Consider the following 20,031-nt stretch of genomic DNA (forward strand, 5'->3'; position numbering starts at 1 on the left):
TGAGCCACACCTGGTAGTGCTCTGGGCTTACTCCTGGCTCTGCTCAGAGATCTCTCCTATCATAGCTCAGGGATCATGTGGGGTGCCAGGAATCAAAACCAGGCCAGCTGAGTGCAAGGCAGAAATGCACTACCCATTGTACTACTGCTCCAATCACTCTTGTTGATGTCTTACATCTAAGAGAATTCTGTATTCCCTGTACCCAGGGGAAAAAAAAATTCTGATACTAACTCTATGAAGATGGCTAACTACGCTTTTTTCCTTTTTGTGATAAAAGTTGCCAGAATATTGAGAAATAACTTAAGTTTAATATAACAACAGGTGACTTAAGATTAATCAAAAATTTAGATACTGTGTGCATGTTAAGATTTATAAATAGTTATTGACCATACACACTATAGAATTTATAAATTTTAAAGATGGACAAAAAGCAAGTTAGAAATTAATGTAATTTGTACTACTGTCAGTTACATCTATTAAAAGCATAATTAAATGTCTGTTTACATAGAACATTAATTTAAAAAAACAGTTCTTTCAGTCTCATATGTGGTTTTACATGTTTATTACTCTTAAAATAATCTGAGGCATTTTACGTAAAGCTTAATAATTTATACATATTATTTAGGAGAAACCTTAATATCTACTCCACTCAAAAACCATTAACTATTGTATATAGTTATCTGGGTGGAGCAATAGCACAGCAGTAGGGAGTCTGCCTTGTGCGCAGCCGGCCCGGCTGAGCCGGGTTCAATTCCTCCATCCCTCTCGGAGAGCCCAGCAAGCGACCGAGAGTATCTTGCCCACATGGCAAAGCCTGGAAAGCTCCCCGTGACGTATTCGATATGTCAAACACAGTAACAACAAGTCTCACGATGGAGACATTACTGGGCCCGCTCGAGCAAATCGATGAACAACGGGAGGACAGTGCTACAGTGGATACAGTTATCTACTACCAATCAACTATAAATGAACAAATTTCTCCACAGAGAAATACCATTATGATGTCTGTTAGGGTCGCTTGATATTTAAATAGTGCCCTGTGCTACTGAGAAAGAAAGAAATTTATTCTAAATTTCTGAAAAACAGGATGTGTAATATCGTTTTAGAAGTCCTGCTACATTGGATGGGAGAGATGATATGATAAAGGATAGAATGGAAGTTAGGAGAAAGAAATAAGAACAAAACATAATCTTTTCCAAGCTCTTATTTTTATGAAATGAATCTCTCATATATATATAATATATATATATTTTTTAATCCAGATGACCAGTTACTCTATTTATGAAGTCTTGCAGATTGCCTTACATACTGGGAGTTGAGAATTCTCATGAAAGTTAAATTACCCTGAAGATCCTCTATTCTAACTCCTTCTTTCTGCAGATAACAGAACTCAATTCGAGATAAGAAAATTAACTGCCCAAGATCAGACTTTAGTAGACTCACAGTGTCAGGGTTTCAAAATCAGCTCTGTGCTCTATGTCCCTGGTTAAGAGACTAAGGCTTAAGACGTACTAGAAATAAGGCTGGTGTTTCATCATTAATATTTTAAATATTTTTTCAAGAAAAAAAGAAAAAAAGAAACCTTGTTTCAAAATGGGCTGGGCCATTAGCAACTTCAATATGCTTATGCAGGAGATTAGCATCATCTTCAGCCAGCTCTGGACCTTGAGCCAACTTCTGCCATTCTCTCCGCCTGTCATGAGGTGCTCTTGGTACTTTTTCTGGCTCATGAGGACGATCTAGATTCTTCTGCTATAACAGATGTATTGAAACAAAGCCAAATGCTGAGGTGCTATTTTTAAAATGAGGTTATAACAATGAAAATGAAAGTCTAACACCAATATTGGAAGACAATGTTATCATTATATAGTAAAAGTAACACAAACAGTTCTTTTGTATATTCACTGTTAAATATAAGCAAGTCTGTTTGCAATCCCAGTCTCTCTCTCTCTCTCTCTCTCTCTCCTTCCCTCCCTCTCTCTCTCTCTTTCTCTCCCTCTCTCCTTCCTTCCCTCCCTCTCTCTCTCCCCCTTAACCTCTAACTGAAACTGATGTACCATATAAAAATAGTATGGCTCAGTAATAAAATTTGAGGTCAGAAAGACCTTTCAGTTAAAAAAAGATTCACCAACTCTGCCTACCCCTACATCAATCAGCTTTGCTTCAGTGACCAAGATTTCTACCACTGAAAGATCTATCTATAGCCAACACCTGAAAATTTTCTAAGATCAGATTTTCTGGAAAGCAACAATTAGAGAGCCAATCTATTAAAAAGAGGGGAAATATCATTATATATACATAATGGAATACTATGTAGCTCAAAGGAAGAACAAAATCATGCAATTTGACACCATGTAGATAAAACTGGAGGATATATGCTGTGTGGAGCCAGTTAGGAGAAAAGTGACAGATACAGAAGGCTCCCTCTCATATGAGGGACTTAAAACACAAGGCAAGGTAACAGCTAAGGTTCAAAGGCAACATACTGGGAGAGCTGATCCACACAACTGAGGTGAGGGGGTGGGAAGATTTTAGAGGTAGTGGTGTTCCTTGGGAGAGGGAGGTGAGTAAACTGGTGATGGAATAATTGAGATTATGTGCATGAGAAACCATTATTAAAAGTAGTATAAAAACAAAATCTCAATCAATAAACATTTTTTAAAAATTCGATTATCCAATTTACTCATAATAACTGTGTCACTCAGAATGAAACAGGATATTTGAAAAACAAAGCGAAAAAAGAAGGTTCAATTATGGGGGAAAGCTTAGAAAGGTCTCTAGTAGATATTAACAACAAATTCAGATTCCTAAAGGGGACAAGCAGAAACCACACAAGAATGAAGGAAGTCCCTGTAAACGAGAACTGCAGTTAAATAGATAGGTCTGTCCAATTTAGGCATTCTAGCTAAAAACATTTTTTTAAACCACTGGTCATGTCAAACAGAAAACTGCTTGCAGGCATAATCTGGACTGTCAGTCAACAGTTGGAAAATCTGGCTAGAACACTGGACTACTGTTTACTGTAAAGGATAGCAACTGAGCGAATTATGTGGAAGCAAAGGAAAATCAGACAGGAGAAACAGAATGTGTGAAGACAGACTCTGCCTCCTTCATTCTTCTGCTTAAATTACATTTTTGCATCTCTCTTTTATATTTCTTGTTACCATTAACACAGAATGAAGCAGAGTTGTTTTTAAGAAAGTAGGAAAGGAAAATAGCTGACAGATAACCAGTTGATAACCAACAGATAAAACAAAAATAACTGATACATAAAAACAGTTGATAGCAAGACGCTAAGAGCCTTCATAAAACACTTATTGATGCCCTGTGGTAAGGTAATAAGAGCTTAATCCACCAATTTCTGAACATTATTCCTTTATTCCTTCTCTCTTCCTTTATTCCTATTTTTGATTCAAAATTCATTAAAACTTAGTTAGCAGTGCTTACCAACACTGTCCCTCTGTCTAAAGCAGGTGCTTTTTTGTACCAGCCAAACCTGAGCATATTTTGACTACTGCACTCAACACAGTTGAATAATCTATTCCCATTTTTAACCTTTTAGACTATTATCTTTCCTATCAAGACATCCATATTTGAATATACAGAACCAAAAAATAAAACTTTTAGAAGATGAATTAAAGTTCCATGTAAGCAACGAAAGAAAATGCACAAAAAGCTAACTTCAATTTAAAAAAAAACTCTTATAATACCTTTTGTTTCCTCTTTTCTTTCCTCTTATCCTCTGTATCTTGCAACATTTTTTCTTTCCAGAGATCAAAGAAATAAGAAGGATTGGTATAAAATTTCAAACCTTCTTTACCATCATCTCTGAAAAATAAATTGTCAAGATGTATGTTTATATGCTAGTAAGACTTAATCATAATAGTTGGTTTTTTATTCTTACCTTAATAATGAAGCATGTATAAAATTACTGGCAAATTAATTAGAATAATGCACCAAGAGAACAATAGAACATCTATAATAAATCATGTAGAATCTGAGAAAAATGGAAAGTTAGATGTTTTACAGAGCTAGTGTTAATAAAAAAGACAATTTTCATTCCTAACTTTTGCTAAAAACCAAATTTTTAAGGGTCCCTTGAGGAATATCAATGATTGTAAAAGTTTCTGCCAAAGAGAAAAGCCTGAAAGGTTAATAGTATCATTTAGAACAGAAATTGTACAGGAATTTTATGCCAATAGTTTCATTATTAACCTTACCAAATGCAAAACACACCGCCTAACAGTCATTATAATGATAAAAATTATATGTAATAACTTGCATACTGACAAAGAGTTTCAAGTAACTACCTGGTACCATTTTATTTAGTATGAGAGAAGTAACTTACACTATCCACTTAATAAATCACATGAAAATAGTAACAAATTTTATTTTAAATGATGCAAACATTTTTAAATATACATGCTATGCAAAAAAATTTCATTTAAAAAGTCTAAAAAATTATTCCTAATTCTTGTCAAGAGTAGACACAGTAACAAGAGTAGACAAGATTACTTATTATTATGCTATAATTGTTATTATTTTTTGCTTTATATCTGACCTGACATTAAATTAAAAACACAACTCCAAGATTCTTCATAAATCTGGACTAAGTTCTTTCGTTTTTACCCATACCTGGTGGTTCTCAGAGGTTACACCCAAACTATGCTCTGGGAATGCTTTCAGAGGATGCCTGGGGCCCAGTACAGTGCTGGGAATTACATCCAATTCTCTTGCATGCAAAGCATGCACACTGGCCCTTTGAGCTATCTGCCTGCCCTCATACACTGACTTTTGAAAATAATATTTGTCAATTCCCTAGAATAAACCTTGTCTTCGTATGTGAGAACCTTGGGAACTCACCTGTAAATAAAACAAACTTTTCTAACTGTAGTGGATAAGAAGGATAGACTGTAACTGGTCAGAAACCCAGAGAGTAAAGATTAGCATTTACAGCTAACTGCTACCCATGTGAACTTGAAGTATGAAGTAAATAAGGAGCCTGCTTCTTATTTCTAAGTTTACTGACCTATAAGGAGTGAGTATATTGAGAGGTGGAGGTTGTTCACAAACATCATATGTCTCCTGTAATGGAATAGGCAAAGTCTTGCGGTCGAAAAGCTGCTGATCTTGAATTGTAGAACTTCGGAAAGCTTTTCTCATTGTTATATCTTGCAAAGACACTAAAACAAAAATCAAAAAATGCATTTTACTTTACAAAACTGACTTGATGTAAGAAAAAAATCATATACTGTATTTGTTTTAAGGTCAGCAGAGCTCAAGAGGAAGTCACTTAGGAATCAAGCATAAATTATCTCTTAAATGTTCTACCATTTCATTCCACAGCATATTGTACAGGCTTGTTGTTGTTGGTTTGGGAGGAGGGTTTGAGTCACATCCAAAGGAACTCAGGGATGTCTCCTGGTTCTATGCACAGGGCTTCCTCCACAGGACAGTATGGGGAGTGAATCAAAGTCAGCTGCATGGGAATGGGAGGCAAGTGTTTTAACCCTCTACTATCTCTCTGGCCCCAGGTGGTTTTTTTTTATTGTTGTTGTTATTATTTTTTTTAATAAAACCTTCGATTTCTAAAGCTTAGAGGCCTCAAATGATATGAAAAGTATATTCAGATTTCCCACCAAGATTCTATTTTTTTATTCTACCTGCTATTCCAATCCCCACCAATGAACATTCTCTTCTTTGTTTTTTCTTCAATATTTTTTGTCTCTAATACTTTTATTTAGCTCATATTAATACCTAATTGAATTACCAGTGGCTTTCTGAGCAAACACATTATTGCTCTTCATGCTATACAAGCTATGAATTATATATATATATATACACACATACACATATGTATATATACATATAATAGTTCATTATAACTTATAAGGTTAAAAGGAACTCTGACAAAGAAGCTATTCTCAAGAACTAGGAAATTTGTATTATACAGTTATTATATTTCAGTTATTTTTTCTTATATAAAGAAATCTACTTGACTGTAGGTTTTTAAAAATTTAGACTATTTTGTATATTACTCTATATAACCTCTTTACATATATAAATTAAAATACCTTCATTCATTCAATTTCTTTTGAACCATATTAAAATAAGAAATATACCAAAACAACTACTTATTGTTGTTTTTGCCATACCAGGCGGTGATCAGGGCTTTACCCATGGCTCTGAGCTCAGGGAACATTTCTGGAAGAACTCGGGGGACCATCTAGGGTACTGGGGATCTAACCCATGTTGGTCGATGTACTAGGCAAGTGTCTTACCCACTGTACTATCTATCTGGTCCAAAATACTATATTCTCAATATACAGTGAATTCTTGACTTTAAAAAAATTAGGGGATTTTTAACATATGCAGTGATAAATGCTTTATAATAACAATGTATTTACTGAACAATCACAGTAGTTCTTAAGTTATTCTTTTCCCTTTCTCTCACTCCTTTTTTCATCCATAAAGTTCATTCAGCAGGAACCTTTGTGTCTTTTCGGCAGGAACAGTGAGGCTGGCCATACAATACAGGGTCACAACACACCTGCATAACAGCAACTCTGCAGGACTTGGACCACCACAATAAAATTCAGAGAGGGAAAAAAAAAAAGCTTTTCCTACTATCATTAAAGAGTAGCACGTGCAATGAATGCATACTATACTGTAGGTGCCAGATGCATTCTCTAGTCTTTTATTTGACCTAACAATGAAATCAGACAGAACTTTTTATGCCCTTTTAAAACACAAGAAAATGAATGCTAGAAAATATTACATAACTAGCCCAAAATGAAATGGTTATAAATAGTAGAACAAGAACAGAAAATCCAGATCTGGCTGCCTTTGAGGCTGTTTCTGCTGCAATACCACATGCTCTTCCTCTGGCTTCTGTCAGAAAGGGCCTGTCTTCTGTAATCACAATATATCAATTCTTACCATTCTCCTACACCTCTTACTAACCATAGCACATAACCGGATAGAGCCTAGAGTTTAATCTCTCAAAACTATTAGTAAAGGATAAAAAAAGCAAAAAGCATGTTTAAAGTAATAAGCACATTTCTGTCTTAAAATCCTCTAATTTCTCATCTGCCTTATTTACTAACAGACACCATTTGTAACCATTTCACAAAGTATCTTCCAGTTTCCAAGGTAAAAGCTGACATTACTTATACATTATATAGAGTAAGTTACCACAATATGTTTACAAGCATATTTAAATTTAAAGTCTATATTTTTGCTTAAAAACTCATTTAAAAATACATTTTCTATATTATACTGGTAGTTCTCACCATTAACTCAAAAATAAAAATATTGAGATTACATTCTATAATTTTTTCTTTTTTTTGGTCACACCTAGCAGTGCTGAGGATTTCTTCCTGTTTCTGTGCTCAATGATGACTCCTGGTGGTGCTCAGGGACCATAGTGAGGGCCAGGGATTGAACCTAGGTTGTGTGTATGCTAGGCAAGCAATCTACTCACTATATTTTTACTTTAGTTCCTATATTTCATATTTTTTACTATACTTAACAATGTTGTTTTGTTTGAACTCCCACGGAACTAAAAAATATCTTAGATTAAATAACTTTGAAAATTATTTCTATCCAAAATTCCCAACATTTCAAATCAAGTGTTTTAATTATAAGTTTTGAGTTCTTACTTAATTAATAATCCACATAATTTGAGAGGGAAGTATACGCAATTCTGAAAATTCTAGAATACATCCTAAGTCATCCTAAGTCATGGGTATATCTATATTTTCAATTGTAATGGGTATGAAGATATTTATTAAAATTTAAAGTATTTTTATAAGTCTGTCCATCCATCCTTTTTGTCTTTATGTCACACTTGGCAATGCTTAGGGCTTACTCCTGACTGAGCACTCAGGAATTACTCATGGCAGTGACTCAGGAAACCATGTGGGATGTCAGGAATTAAACCCAGGTCAGCCACATGTAAGGCAAGCTACTTACCTGCTGTACTCTCTTCTCCAACCCCCAAATTTAACATTATTTTCAAACTAAGTGTTTATTTCAGTTACCTGCAAAGTCTGCTTGTGTACTTTTCCTTTCTTTTTTCTTTTAAAGCTAAAACACTGGCATGTTCTTTAAAGCATTAAAAAACTTTTTTTTTTGCCTGTCCCTTTATTGCTGTTGTTAATGTTGCCAAGACTAGAGATCATCCATCAGGTCGCAGAGCTCACATGCCAAACTGCAGTGCTCTCCAAAGCCTGCACTCCTTTAGAGCCGTACTGTTTATCCATGATGTTCAGGGCCCACGCTTAATTGAGGCTTAGCTGAGGCACATAGGTTATGGCTGTGGTGTTTGCTGTGGGTGTGGTGATGCTTACACAAGAACTCATCAGGAATCAAGACTTCCTGGTCACTGTGTTGGGGATTGCACCCCTTTTCTGTTTTGGTGTTCATACACACCTGGCTTTGGTGTGTTAACAAACTGCATGTAATGCCAGGGACCACAAATAGCATAGCTGCCATGCTCTAATGGTACAGCTTCCTATACTGTGCCTGGCACATATGTAACACTGGGGATTTAAACTCATGACCACATGCGTACAGCAAAGCAGGTGGTCTAAGTCACTGAACCGTTCCTTTGGGAACAGTGTATTTCTGTATAATTACATGACATAATTATAATTTAAAGCTTTTAAGTAGCACTGTCCTCCCATTGTTCATCGATTTGCTTGAGCGGGCACCAGTAACGTCTTACAACAAATTGTGAGTCTTGTTTTTACTGTTTGTGGCATACTGAATACGTCACCGGGGAGCTTGTCAGGCTTTGCTGTGCAGGCGAGATACTCTTGGTAGCTTGCCGGGCTCTCCGAGAGGGGGGGAGGAATTAAATCCGGGTGGGCCATGTCAGCTGCATTCAAGGCAAATGCCTTACCCACTGTGGTATCGATCCAGCCATAAGTTATATGTTTGTAAGATAGCCATAAAAATGTTTTACCATTAGGCATGATTTTACTTTAATAAGTTCAAAAAGTATATATAAATGCTTCAAAAGTATACCACCAAGAGAATCCACAAAAGGCAAAACAATATTTATAAATAACATCTGTTTGCCTTGCATGCAGCCAACATGGCCGAGCCGAGTTTGATTCTTCCGCCCCTCTCGGAGAGCCCAGCAAGCTACCGAGAGTATCTCGCCCGCACGGCAAAGCATGGCAAGCTACCCGTGGCGTACCCGATATGCCAAACACAGTAACAAGTCTCACAATGTTACTGGGCCCGCTGGAGCAAATCGATGAACAACGGGAGGACAGTGGCAGTGAACATCTGGAAAGGATCTCAGATCCAGAATATAAATAAAGTTATTATAACTCAGCAATAAAATAATCCAATTAAAAATGTGAAAGGAACTTAATCGGCAGTTCTCCAAAACTATACAAATAGCCAATAAATCATTTAAATCCTACTTAATTTTTAATATTAGTGCTATTATTATTACTATTATTATTACTTGGTTTTAGGAAGCCACACTTGTAAGTGCTTGGATTTACTCATGGCTCATGTTCAGGGATACTCTTGTCAATGCTTGGGAAAGCATACATGGTGCTAGGAATCAAAATTGGGCTGGCCACAGGCAAGGTAAGTGCCCTACCTGCTACATTATCTCCCTGGCATCTACACCCTGGTTTTAAAATCTTATCTATACTTCTTCATTCTAGGTGACTTATTTCTAGCTTATATAAAGCCATGACATCATTAATCATCAGGGTAACAGAAATATATGAAATTCTTAGCATAAAGTATTGATAACGTTGTGCTAAGTGAAAGAAGTTGGTCACAAAAGACTAATCCTGTATGACTACATTCATATTAAATGTCCAGAATAGGCCAAGTCAGAAACAAAATGTAGATCAGTGATTGCAAGAGGTTGAGGGTAATGACTGCTAATGATAATGTTTCTTTTTAGAATACTCAGATAAAAAATATTCTAAACTTGATTGTGGGACTTGTAAACTATGAGCATACTAAAAACTTTAAATGAGTTCACTGGAAGGTGAATAGGACTTATCTCAGTAAGATTATTTTTTAGAAAGTGCTATTTTTTTTCTAATTTTAATCACACCCAGACCCATGAGTTTATATTTTTACGAGCACTAAAAACTTAGGACAGCTTGTATCCACTTCTTTTCATTAGGAATTAATTAGGTCGCTTTAAGAGAGATAAATCATTACGTGATTATACTATATTCCATTTGCTTTTTCTAAGTGTTTATTGTTCAAGTTTAGATCTATTAGATAGCTTGCACTTATACCAAGAATGTCTACCAGAAAATATATTGAAGAAACAGTTGTAAGAGCTTCAAATAAACAATCTTCTAGAGTAAAACTGTTTTTAGTAGTTTTATTTTCTGTAAAAATCAAAATAAGAAATAGAAAGAGGACTTTGAGAAACATCAGCATTCAATGCATTCTATTATGAAGGTATGAAATACTTTACCAAAATATTTCTACCATTATTTTGTATGTGACAAAAACCTGGTAATGCTGGTTTAAAACCCTGAATAAAAAATTTTTATCCTACATACTAGCCAGCTGCATTTAAAAAAAATAGTGGGGGAGGCAGGCATTTGGATCAGAGAGGTGGTGCTCAGGGATTATTTCTGGTTCCATGTTCCAGAGTGACCACAGCGCTGTATAGAAGACCAGATTTGGTGCCAGGGACCAAAAAGGGCCACTTGCATGCAAGTTAAGCAACTTAACTCTCCAGCATTGTGGCTGCTTTTTAAAAAATATTCACTTAAAGAGGTAATAGTCAGATAATTAGATTCAATTTTTAGCAATTTAGTAATATGCACCCACAAAAGCATTATTAATAGAAATCACATTTAAGAGAATCAAACCAAGAATTTCAGATAATTTTCAAATTCTTTTTTTTTTTTTCTGTTGGAGGTCACAACTGGCAATGCTCAGAGCTTATTCCTGGATCTGCACTCAGGGATCACTCTTGGTGGTGGATTCAGGGGACCATACAGGATGCTGGGGATCAAGCCCTAGTTAGCTGCATGCAAGGCAAGTAACTGACCCACCAAACTATCTCTCTGGTCTCTCAAATCTTTTTTGTTTGTTTTTGGGTCATGCCTGTCAAAGCTCAGGGCTTAATCTGGGCTCTGCACTCAGGGATCACTCCTGGGATCACAGGGGACCATATGGTATGCCAGGGATTGAACCCACCTTAGTCCCACGTCAGTCATGTGCAAGGCAAGCGCCTACCCTTGTACTATCTCTCCAGCCCCTCAACTACTTTCTATGCCAGTAAGTTAAAAAAGAGAAAGGAAAAAAAGATAACAGAAGAAAAGTCTAGCTAAATTTTTTTTATTCCCCAAATTCACACGAGAAATTTAGTATACCAAAATAAGTGGTTAAAAAACAAAAAAAAAAAAAAAAAAAGAAGAAAACAGGAGAAAGATGAGTGCCATACTAACGGCAATTATAGATTCTTTGTTCATATATTACAACATGTTCCGTAAGGTCATGGGGAAAAAAGACTTTAACAGATTTGTATTTAACACTGTTCTTACATATAGCATTCATTTCACCTAAAATACATGTGAAAGAAAATGAAATATGAATAAACTTACATTCTTCTTCTTTAGGATCAAGTTGTGTAACACTAACAGATAAACGATCCACACGTTCTTGTAATGAGTTAACTCTGAAGGAAAAACTATGTGCTTCATTGAATAATTCTCCAAATATATCTTCGGCATATTTACCTAAACAAAATCAAACCATATACTACAACATTTACTGTAATCAGAGATATATATCAAACAATTTAAGACTTAAAAGTACTGTTCTGGTGATACCTTGGAACTAGATTAAGCTAGATCAAGCATTTAATGATAGGCTAAAGTAACCCATTAATGAGAATGTAAAAAAACAACACAAACTCTTGAGAAACCAGGTTTTAGGTGATGTGTCTAAAATAATAATACTCTATTTTATCCCACTTACCCATTTTGGGGAGGTTAAATTATATTGTAAAAATCAAGTAAAAATAATACGGCAAATCCATACTTAATGAATACTAGTACCAGAACATGACTTTAGGCAATTTGGGAGAGTCCCTGATTTTCCACTAGCTTATAATGTACCTTTCTGGCATATGCCCAAAACACAAGTTCTAATTATTTGTGAAAGATTTATCTTGGTCCAGTTCCTCAAAAATTTGTCATAAATTTAAAGTCACTGAATTTTCCTAGTCATGTTAATTTCTATTCATTGAAAGTAAAAAGCCAAAATAGTCTTGTTATGAAAGAAGAGAAATAGAAAATCTTGTATCATTATCATCAAATTGTTATCATCGTTTCTGGGGATGGGTCATATCCAGTGGTACTCAGGGCTTATTCTTGGCTCAGAGATCACTCCCGGAGGGGCTTGGGGTCCCATACTTGGTGACGGGGATTGAGCAAAGGTTAACAGAGTGCAAGGCAAGCACACTACTTGCTATACTATCACTCCAGCCCATTATTATTGTTAATAAAGTAGGGAGTTTTACATAACCTACCAAAAAACCATATTTAGGTATATTAATAATATATAAATAGATACTATCAAGATTAACAAGAAGTATCTGTATCTTTGGGCTGGAGCGACAGCACAGTGGTAGGGCACTTGCCTTGCACACAGCTGACCTGGGCCAATCCTAGTTCCATTCCTCCACACCTCTCAGAGAGCCTGGCATGCTAAGCTACCGAGAGTACCGCGTCTGCACGGCAAAGCCTGACAAGCTAACTGTGACGTATTCAATATGCCAAAAACAGTAACAAGTCTCACAATGGAGACGTTACTGGTACTTGCTCAAGCAAATTGATGAACAACGGGAGGACAGGCAGTGCACAGTGACAGTATCTGTACCTTTGAACAACACAACTATTAATGGTTTCCTAATTAAGGCATTCTAGATTCAAATATACTGTTTAGCATAACTGTCAAGAGCTTAGTATGATATAATGACTAAGCACTACGTCTTTCTTTTTATTTTATGGGCCACACTCAGCTGTTCTCAGGTCTTTCTCCTATCACTGTCCTCAGGTATTCCCCCTGGCAGGCTCAGGAGACCATAGGGGTGGCGGGGATCAAACAGGGGTCAACCATGTAGAGCCCCCTACCCTCTACTATCTCTCTGGCTCCATATTAAGCACTCTGCTTAAAGAATTTATTACATTCACTATTTTACTTTGAATAAAGCTACAAATTTTCAAAGCTCATTTGTCTTGGCATCACACACGGTGGGGCTCGGGAGCTACTGCCAGCTGAATTATTTTTGGTGCTGCTCTCTGTAGTACTTGGAGAGCCGTGTAGTGCCTACAACATGCAAAGCCTGTGCTTCAGCCCTCTGAATCCATTGCCCCCTAAACCCAGCATCAAAGCACGTCTGTTGACTTACAAGCACTATGTTAAGTCAACAGATATTTACTGAGGGTCCATCCTGTGCCAGACAGGCATATAACCTACTGAAGACAACAAAGAGTTTTTTTTTTAAAGTCCTATCATAGAAAATTTATAATCTTTAAGGGAACTAAAAGTTTAATTGTAATCTGTAATGGGCTGGAGCCATAGCACAGTGGTAGGGCGTTTGCCTTGCGCTCAGCCAGCCCGGCCAAGCTGGGTTCGATTCCTCCACCTCTCTCAGAGAGCCCGGCAAGCGAGAGTATCTCGCCTGCACGGCAAAGTCTGGCAAGCTACCCGTGACGTATCTGATATGCCAAACACAATAACAACAAGTCTCAAAACAGAGACGTTACTGGGCCCACTCGAGCAAATCGATGAACAACGGGAGGACACTGTTAGTTTGTTTTGTTTGTAATCTGTAATTATAAAAAATACTGTAATCTGTACAATATACTGAAAGAAAAGAGGGTAGTTTTATATAGACAGAAAGATTCACATGTGTTATCTAAATGAAACTGACTGAAAATGTCTTATGTGCTACATGCCACGAAAGACCCTAGAGATATGAAAACAACTGGAGACTGGAGAGCGTGTCACGGGTGGAAGGCATGTTCTGCATGCAGAAGGCCCAGGTCCAATCACTGGCACAGCATGGTTTCCCAAGCACCACCAGAGCAATTCCCCAGCATATAGCCAGGAGCAGCCCATAGCTGATTATGGCCCAGAAATCAAAAAACTAAAATAATAATAAAAAAAGAGCGGACCACCGAGAAAGCACAAAGGGCTGGCAAACACGCCTTGCAGGTGTGAGACCCCCCACACTCTGCCCCAAGTTTTATCTCTGCCACCACATGGATCCCTGCATTTCAAGACCTGAGCACTGAATTGTGAATCCCCTCTGGATTAGCATCACAGGCATGGTTATTGGGGCCCCTTGAACACTGCCTAGGTGCCCCACACCCCACTTAAAAACTGCACTGTAGCACTCTCCTCCTATTGTTCATCAATTTGCTCAAGCGGGCACCAGTAACGTCTCCATTGTGAGACTTGTTACTGTTTTTGGTTTATCGAATATGTCACGGGTAGCTTGCCAGGCTTTGCTGTGTGGGTAGGATACTCTCAGTAGTTTGCAGGCTCTCCAAGAGGAATCGAACCTGGTCGGCTGCGTGCAAGGCAAACCCCGTACCTGCCGTGCTATCACTCCAGCCCATTTAAAAAAAATATTCGGAAAAACCTCTACCGCTGAAAAGTATATAAAGAAAAACTTTTTAAATACCTATGAAAGTACATAAAGCTTATTTAAACCCAATATTTATTCTACTTTCTGAGATATTGGTATTCATTCCTTATCTTCAAAACAGGAATTTAAAAAACTGCTTCAAAAGAACTTCTGAGGTAAAAAAAGACAGTGAACAAAAGAATTGGTAGAGGGGCTGTGGCAATAGCACAGCAGGGAAGGGCATTTGCCTTACATGTGGCCAACCCAGGTTTGATTCACAGCATCTCATATGGTCCCCTGAGCACCACCAGAAGTAATTCCTGAGTACAGAGCCAGAAGTGACCCCTGTGCATTGCCGGGTATGACCCAAACAGCAAACAAACAAAAAACTGGTAGAGTTTTTGATGCAGATAGGACCTCAGCAACAGATCTTTCTTAACTCCAACATGAGGTAAGAGCTACAGAGCAAACAACACTGAGATATCATCTCATACCACAGAGACTGGCCCACATTCAAAAGAACAAAAGCAACCGGTGTTGCGTGGATGTGGTGAGAAAGGGACCCTCCTTCACTGCTGGTGGGAATGCTGAGTGGTTCAGCCCTTTTGGAAAATAGTATGGATGATTCTCAAAAAATTAGAAATTGAGCTCCCATTTGACCCAGCAATACCACTCCTGGGAATATATCCCAGAGAGGCAAAAATGTATAGTCGAAGTGACATCTGCACTTGTTTGTTCATTGCAGCACTCTTTACAATAGCCAGAATCTGGAAAAAACCTGAGAGCCTGAGAACAGATGACTGGTTAAAGAAACTTTGGTACATCTACACAATGGAGTACTATGTAGCTGTTAGAAAAGATGAAGTCATGAAGTTTACATACAAGTGGTACTACATGGAAAGTATCATGCTTAAGAGAAATGAGTCAGAAAGAGAGGGACAGAAATAGAAAGATAACATTCATCAGGGGAACATAAAGTAACAAAATAGGAGACTAACACCCAAGCAGGAGGATTACTCCATGGCTTGGAGGCCAGCCACACATGCTAGGGGGAAAAGGCAGGGCAGTCAGAGAAGGGAGCATCAAATAAAGGGTGCTGGGAGGATCCTCCCAGGATGGGAGATGCATACTGAAAGTAGACTATAGACAGAACATGATTGCCACCCAATGCCTCTTTTGCAAACCACAGCACCCAAAAGGAGAGAGAGAACAAAAGGGAATGCCCTGCCACAGAGTGGGGCAGGGGGATGAGGGGTGGGAGGGATACTGGGATATGTGGTGGTGGGAAATGGGCACTGGTCAAGGAATGGGTACTTGATCATTGTATAACTGAGATCCAAACACAAAAATTTGTAAGTCTACAACTATACCTCATGGTGTTTCACTACTAAAAATTAAAAAAAAAATAGAGCTACAGAGCAGAGAGCAGGCAGCACCTTGCTTTGGGTGTGGGATGATGCCTCTAAACAGTTCCAGAGACAACTTTCTAACAGGTAAGGGAAGCACTTGATAAATATTACAAGTATAAACACTAGGGATGCAGAGATGGAAGAGACAATTTCTTTCCTGGAAGAGTTAATCCATACAGGGATCCTTAAATAGTTTGTAATAACACTTGAAATTATATGCATGTTTTTTTTCTGGAGAGAGGGCCTAGAGGTTTCTTTTTTTTTTTTTAACAGATTTAAAAAAAGAAATGTGTTCCCCTGCCACAAGCTTAAGCGCCAAAGTACTTCAGTGGATAAGATAAACACCCCCATCTGTTCTCTTTTCACATCCCTTCAAATTTTTCAAATCTACCCCTCCTTCTCAAAGAGAGATGAAAGCAACAAAGTCTGCAATATAAAACTGTGTATATCTATTTATGAATTTCAACTAACCATACAGATCATGCTAGTTTCTACCTATAACAATGTCTTTCAATTATGGCTCTGTCCTGTAGCACTGTCCTCCCGTCGTTCATCGATTTGCTCGAGCAGGCACCAGTAACGTCTTACAACAAATTGTGAGCCTTGTTGTTACTGTTTTTGGCATATTGAATATGTCACGGGGAGCTTGTCAGGCTTTGCCATGTGGGCAAGATACTCTCAGTAGCTTGCCGAGCTCTCTGAGAGGGGCGGAGGAATCAAACCTGGGTCAGCCATGTATAGTATTAAATAAACCTAAAATCTGCTCATTCCACAGCCTCTGTCTTATATTTTTTAATTTAAGCTTTACATTTTTTATCTAACATCATTTGTTCCTCTAATCCCCCATATATATAAAGTTTTGCCACTATTCATTGCCTTCTTTCCTTTACTTCTTTTTTTTGGGGGGGGGTGGTAGACACAGCAGTGCTGTGGTCACTCCCAGATGCATCAGGTATTGCTGGGAATTGAACCCAGTGCTCCAGCATGCAAAGCATATGCTATATTCCTGTTATCTCCCTGGCCTCATTTACCTAATTTTCAATCCAAGTTGAAACACCTTACTTTCCTCACTCTATTTTCCAAATTATTTTTTTTATAAACTAGTTTCATTCAATAAGCCTCCGCTAATAACTTTACCTTTCATGTCCCTAATCTGTCAATTCCTGAATCCAAAAATCACTTTTAATTATACAAATGCTCATGCTATTCAGATTTTCAAGAGCATTCTACTCTTCAACAAAAGGTGATATTACTTTTTAAATAAAAACTATGTAATTTTACCACAGCAAGATAATCAGTGTTATCTGTCCATTGTATTAATTGGTCCTAATTATCCATTCTCCTAACGATCAATTTTGTTAATCTGTCAGATTTTTTTTTCTTTTAGTTTTCGAGTTCAGGGCTTACTCCTCGCTCTGCGCCCAGCGATCACTCTTGGTAGGGGCTCAGGGTACCATATGCAGTGCCAGGAATTGAACTATGTCAGCCATGAGCAAGGCAAGTAGTCTGCCCACTGTACTCTCTTTCTAGCCCCTGACAAATTTCTACAAGAAGATTCTATCAGTTTGTTATGGCATGAACTGACTGCTTTTACAGGAAAGGCCTTGGGACAAAAGAATGGTAAAAGCGACTTCAGAAATATAGTAACTCTTGATAAGAAAATTAAAATGAAGAAATTTGCTACAGCAAAAGAAATTTACATAACCTGGAAATTCTAGGTTTTCAGTTATTTAAGACAGAACTGAGTGTTGTTATTTTTTCTTTTATTTTAGTTTCTGTTGTGTTCTACTATTAAAATTGAGTGGGATGTACATTTTAGTGAGGAAGGGGTCAGTATGACATCCATTCCCAAGCCAAGCTGAGGCCTACAGTTTGCTGTGTTCTTCACTGCTGTGTTCTCTAACACTTCTGGTACAAATCATGGTGCCAACGTGAAAATCTCAATTACTCAGAACCATGTTGAACAGCCAGGTTTTCAAATTCATTCAGTTTATTTAGTGCATAAATCACAATGTTAACTATTTGGATGGAAATATACAATTGATTCCAAGTTTCAGTGTCTTAAGTAGATTATAAAATTATGCATAATTTAATTTTTTGAGGACTCAGTCATGAATTGTGAAAATCAATGTCCTAGACTAGAAACAATTTGAAATGTGTAAGAACATTTATTTTGTATTAAATAGCTTCTCTCCGGAGATGTTGCTACTTTCCTTAAATCACTTTTTCCTTTGCTAAAAATTACCTCTTCAGGTTTGCTTCAATTAATTTCTGCTTTTATTATCTCTTCCATACCACATTTCTTAATGCTCTGAAGCAGGAAGGTTTGGATACCACATCAACAAAACTATGAGAACTATCAAAAGTAAGGTATCCAAAAAGGAGGCATACTGGAAATAATCACTGTCACTGTCCCTATCATCCCATTGTTCATCGATTTGCTCGAGCGGGCCCAGTAACGTCTCCATTTTTGAAACATGTTGTTACTGTGTTTGGCATATTGAATATGCCACGGGTAGCTTGCCAGGCTTTGCCGTGCAGGTGAGATACTCTCGGTAGCTTGCCAGGCTCTCCAAGAGGGGCAGAGGAATCAAACTCGGGTTGGCCATGTTGGACACTTGCAAGGCAAACACCCTACTGCTGTGCTATTGCTCCAGCCCACTGGAAATAATAACAGAAAATAATAATAATTAATTGGGAATTTTATATACAAGGTCTGTAGTAAATGAGTTTACATATTCTGGCTACTTACAGACCCTTCAAATTTAATTCTAGGTTCTCTGAGGTCAAGTGGGAAAACTGAGGCAGAGCTTAATTCCAAAGTAGTATACCACTGTTAAATCCTGCTGTTAAATATCTATTATCTGCTTATAAAATATGTATACAGACTTTGATTTCTCATCAGAAGCATCTGAATCCTAATTATGTTGTCACAATTAATTCCATTTTAAGAGTTTGACAACATGACTATGAGTTTGCTGATAAGATATTGCTTGTAAGACAAACAAATTCCTTAAATTTTAGCTTTTTGGTTATATATGAAATGTGTGAAACGTCGGCTTGGTCTGACAAATTAGCACTCTTAATCATTATGTTCTACACTGGCACTATGCCTAAGACAAGTTGCCTATATTAGATCCTAATTCATCTTAAGAGTTGAGAAATATTCCAATCAAATGTATTGTCCTTCCTTCCTCCTTTCCAGTTTTTTCCAGAGGGTGAGAGAGTAGGGGCATACCAGGCAGTATTCGGGACGGGTCACTCCTGGTGGAACTAGGGAACCATGCAACAGCAGTGATCGAATCTGGTGCTCCTGCATGAAAAGCATGGACTCCAGCTTGCTGGGCATCTCTCTGGCTCCTATTCCATTTCTATACTCATACAAGGTATTTGAATATTAAAATGCTAATGTATTCACTCATACAGAACGTAACTTTTTTTGTCAAGTCTTATATTTATTATATTCAGTAAGTGCTAAACCACACCAATAAAGCTGAATGTTTTGAATTCAAAACACTGAATGTTTCGAAGCTATACAATTGGTCACTTGCTGATACTGTGATACTGTGATCTACTGACTCTTCCTCTGATTTATCTCAAATTCTGTGTGGACCTCCCCAAGGAAAAAAAACAAGTAAGCAATATGCTAGTGATTCAATTTAAAATAAACAGCCCTTTTTATTTGTATCAAAGACAACATAGAAATTTTTTTGCTGTCTCAAAGAATATTCAAAGGTAACTTTTTATGCACTAGATGTTTTTCAAATGCTTTCATTTGAAACAGATTAGAAAATTCTCTTTTTGGAGAGGCTAGAGGGGGAACACCCAGCTGAGCTGGCTTGGGGCTTACTCCTTGCGCTGGTCTCAGGTGTCATTCCAGGTGGGTTCCACGAATCTTATGAAGTATTGGGGACCAAACCTGGGTCAACCTCAAGTTAGGCAAGCACCCTCCCCCCGTATTCTCTCCTGTTCCCCAAC

General features: G+C 37.4%; 1 protein-coding gene across 5 annotated transcripts in view; it reads right to left on the reverse strand.

The window, feature by feature from the left end:
• WASF1 (WASP family member 1) overlaps nt 1–20,031 on the reverse strand; it is a 62,939-nt gene that overhangs the window by 5,843 nt on the left and 37,065 nt on the right. For 4 of the 5 annotated variants that reach the window (XM_056125192.1, XM_056125190.1, XM_056125193.1 and 1 more), the window contains exons 3-6: nt 11,610–11,744; nt 5,030–5,183; nt 3,711–3,828; nt 1,583–1,752 (exon numbers count right to left, since the gene is read on the reverse strand). In XM_056125192.1, the coding sequence (XP_055981167.1) occupies nt 1,583–1,752; nt 3,711–3,828; nt 5,030–5,183; nt 11,610–11,744 (577 nt within the window). The remainder of the gene's footprint in view (nt 1–1,582; nt 1,753–3,710; nt 3,829–5,029; nt 5,184–11,609; nt 11,745–20,031) is intronic. The other variant, XM_056125194.1, reaches the window with a different exon arrangement.

The sequence above is a fragment of the Sorex fumeus genome, unplaced genomic scaffold, assembly GCF_029834395.1.
Source record: "Sorex fumeus unplaced genomic scaffold, SorFum_2.1 ptg000054l, whole genome shotgun sequence".
Classification (NCBI taxonomy): Eukaryota; Metazoa; Chordata; class Mammalia; order Eulipotyphla; family Soricidae; genus Sorex; species Sorex fumeus.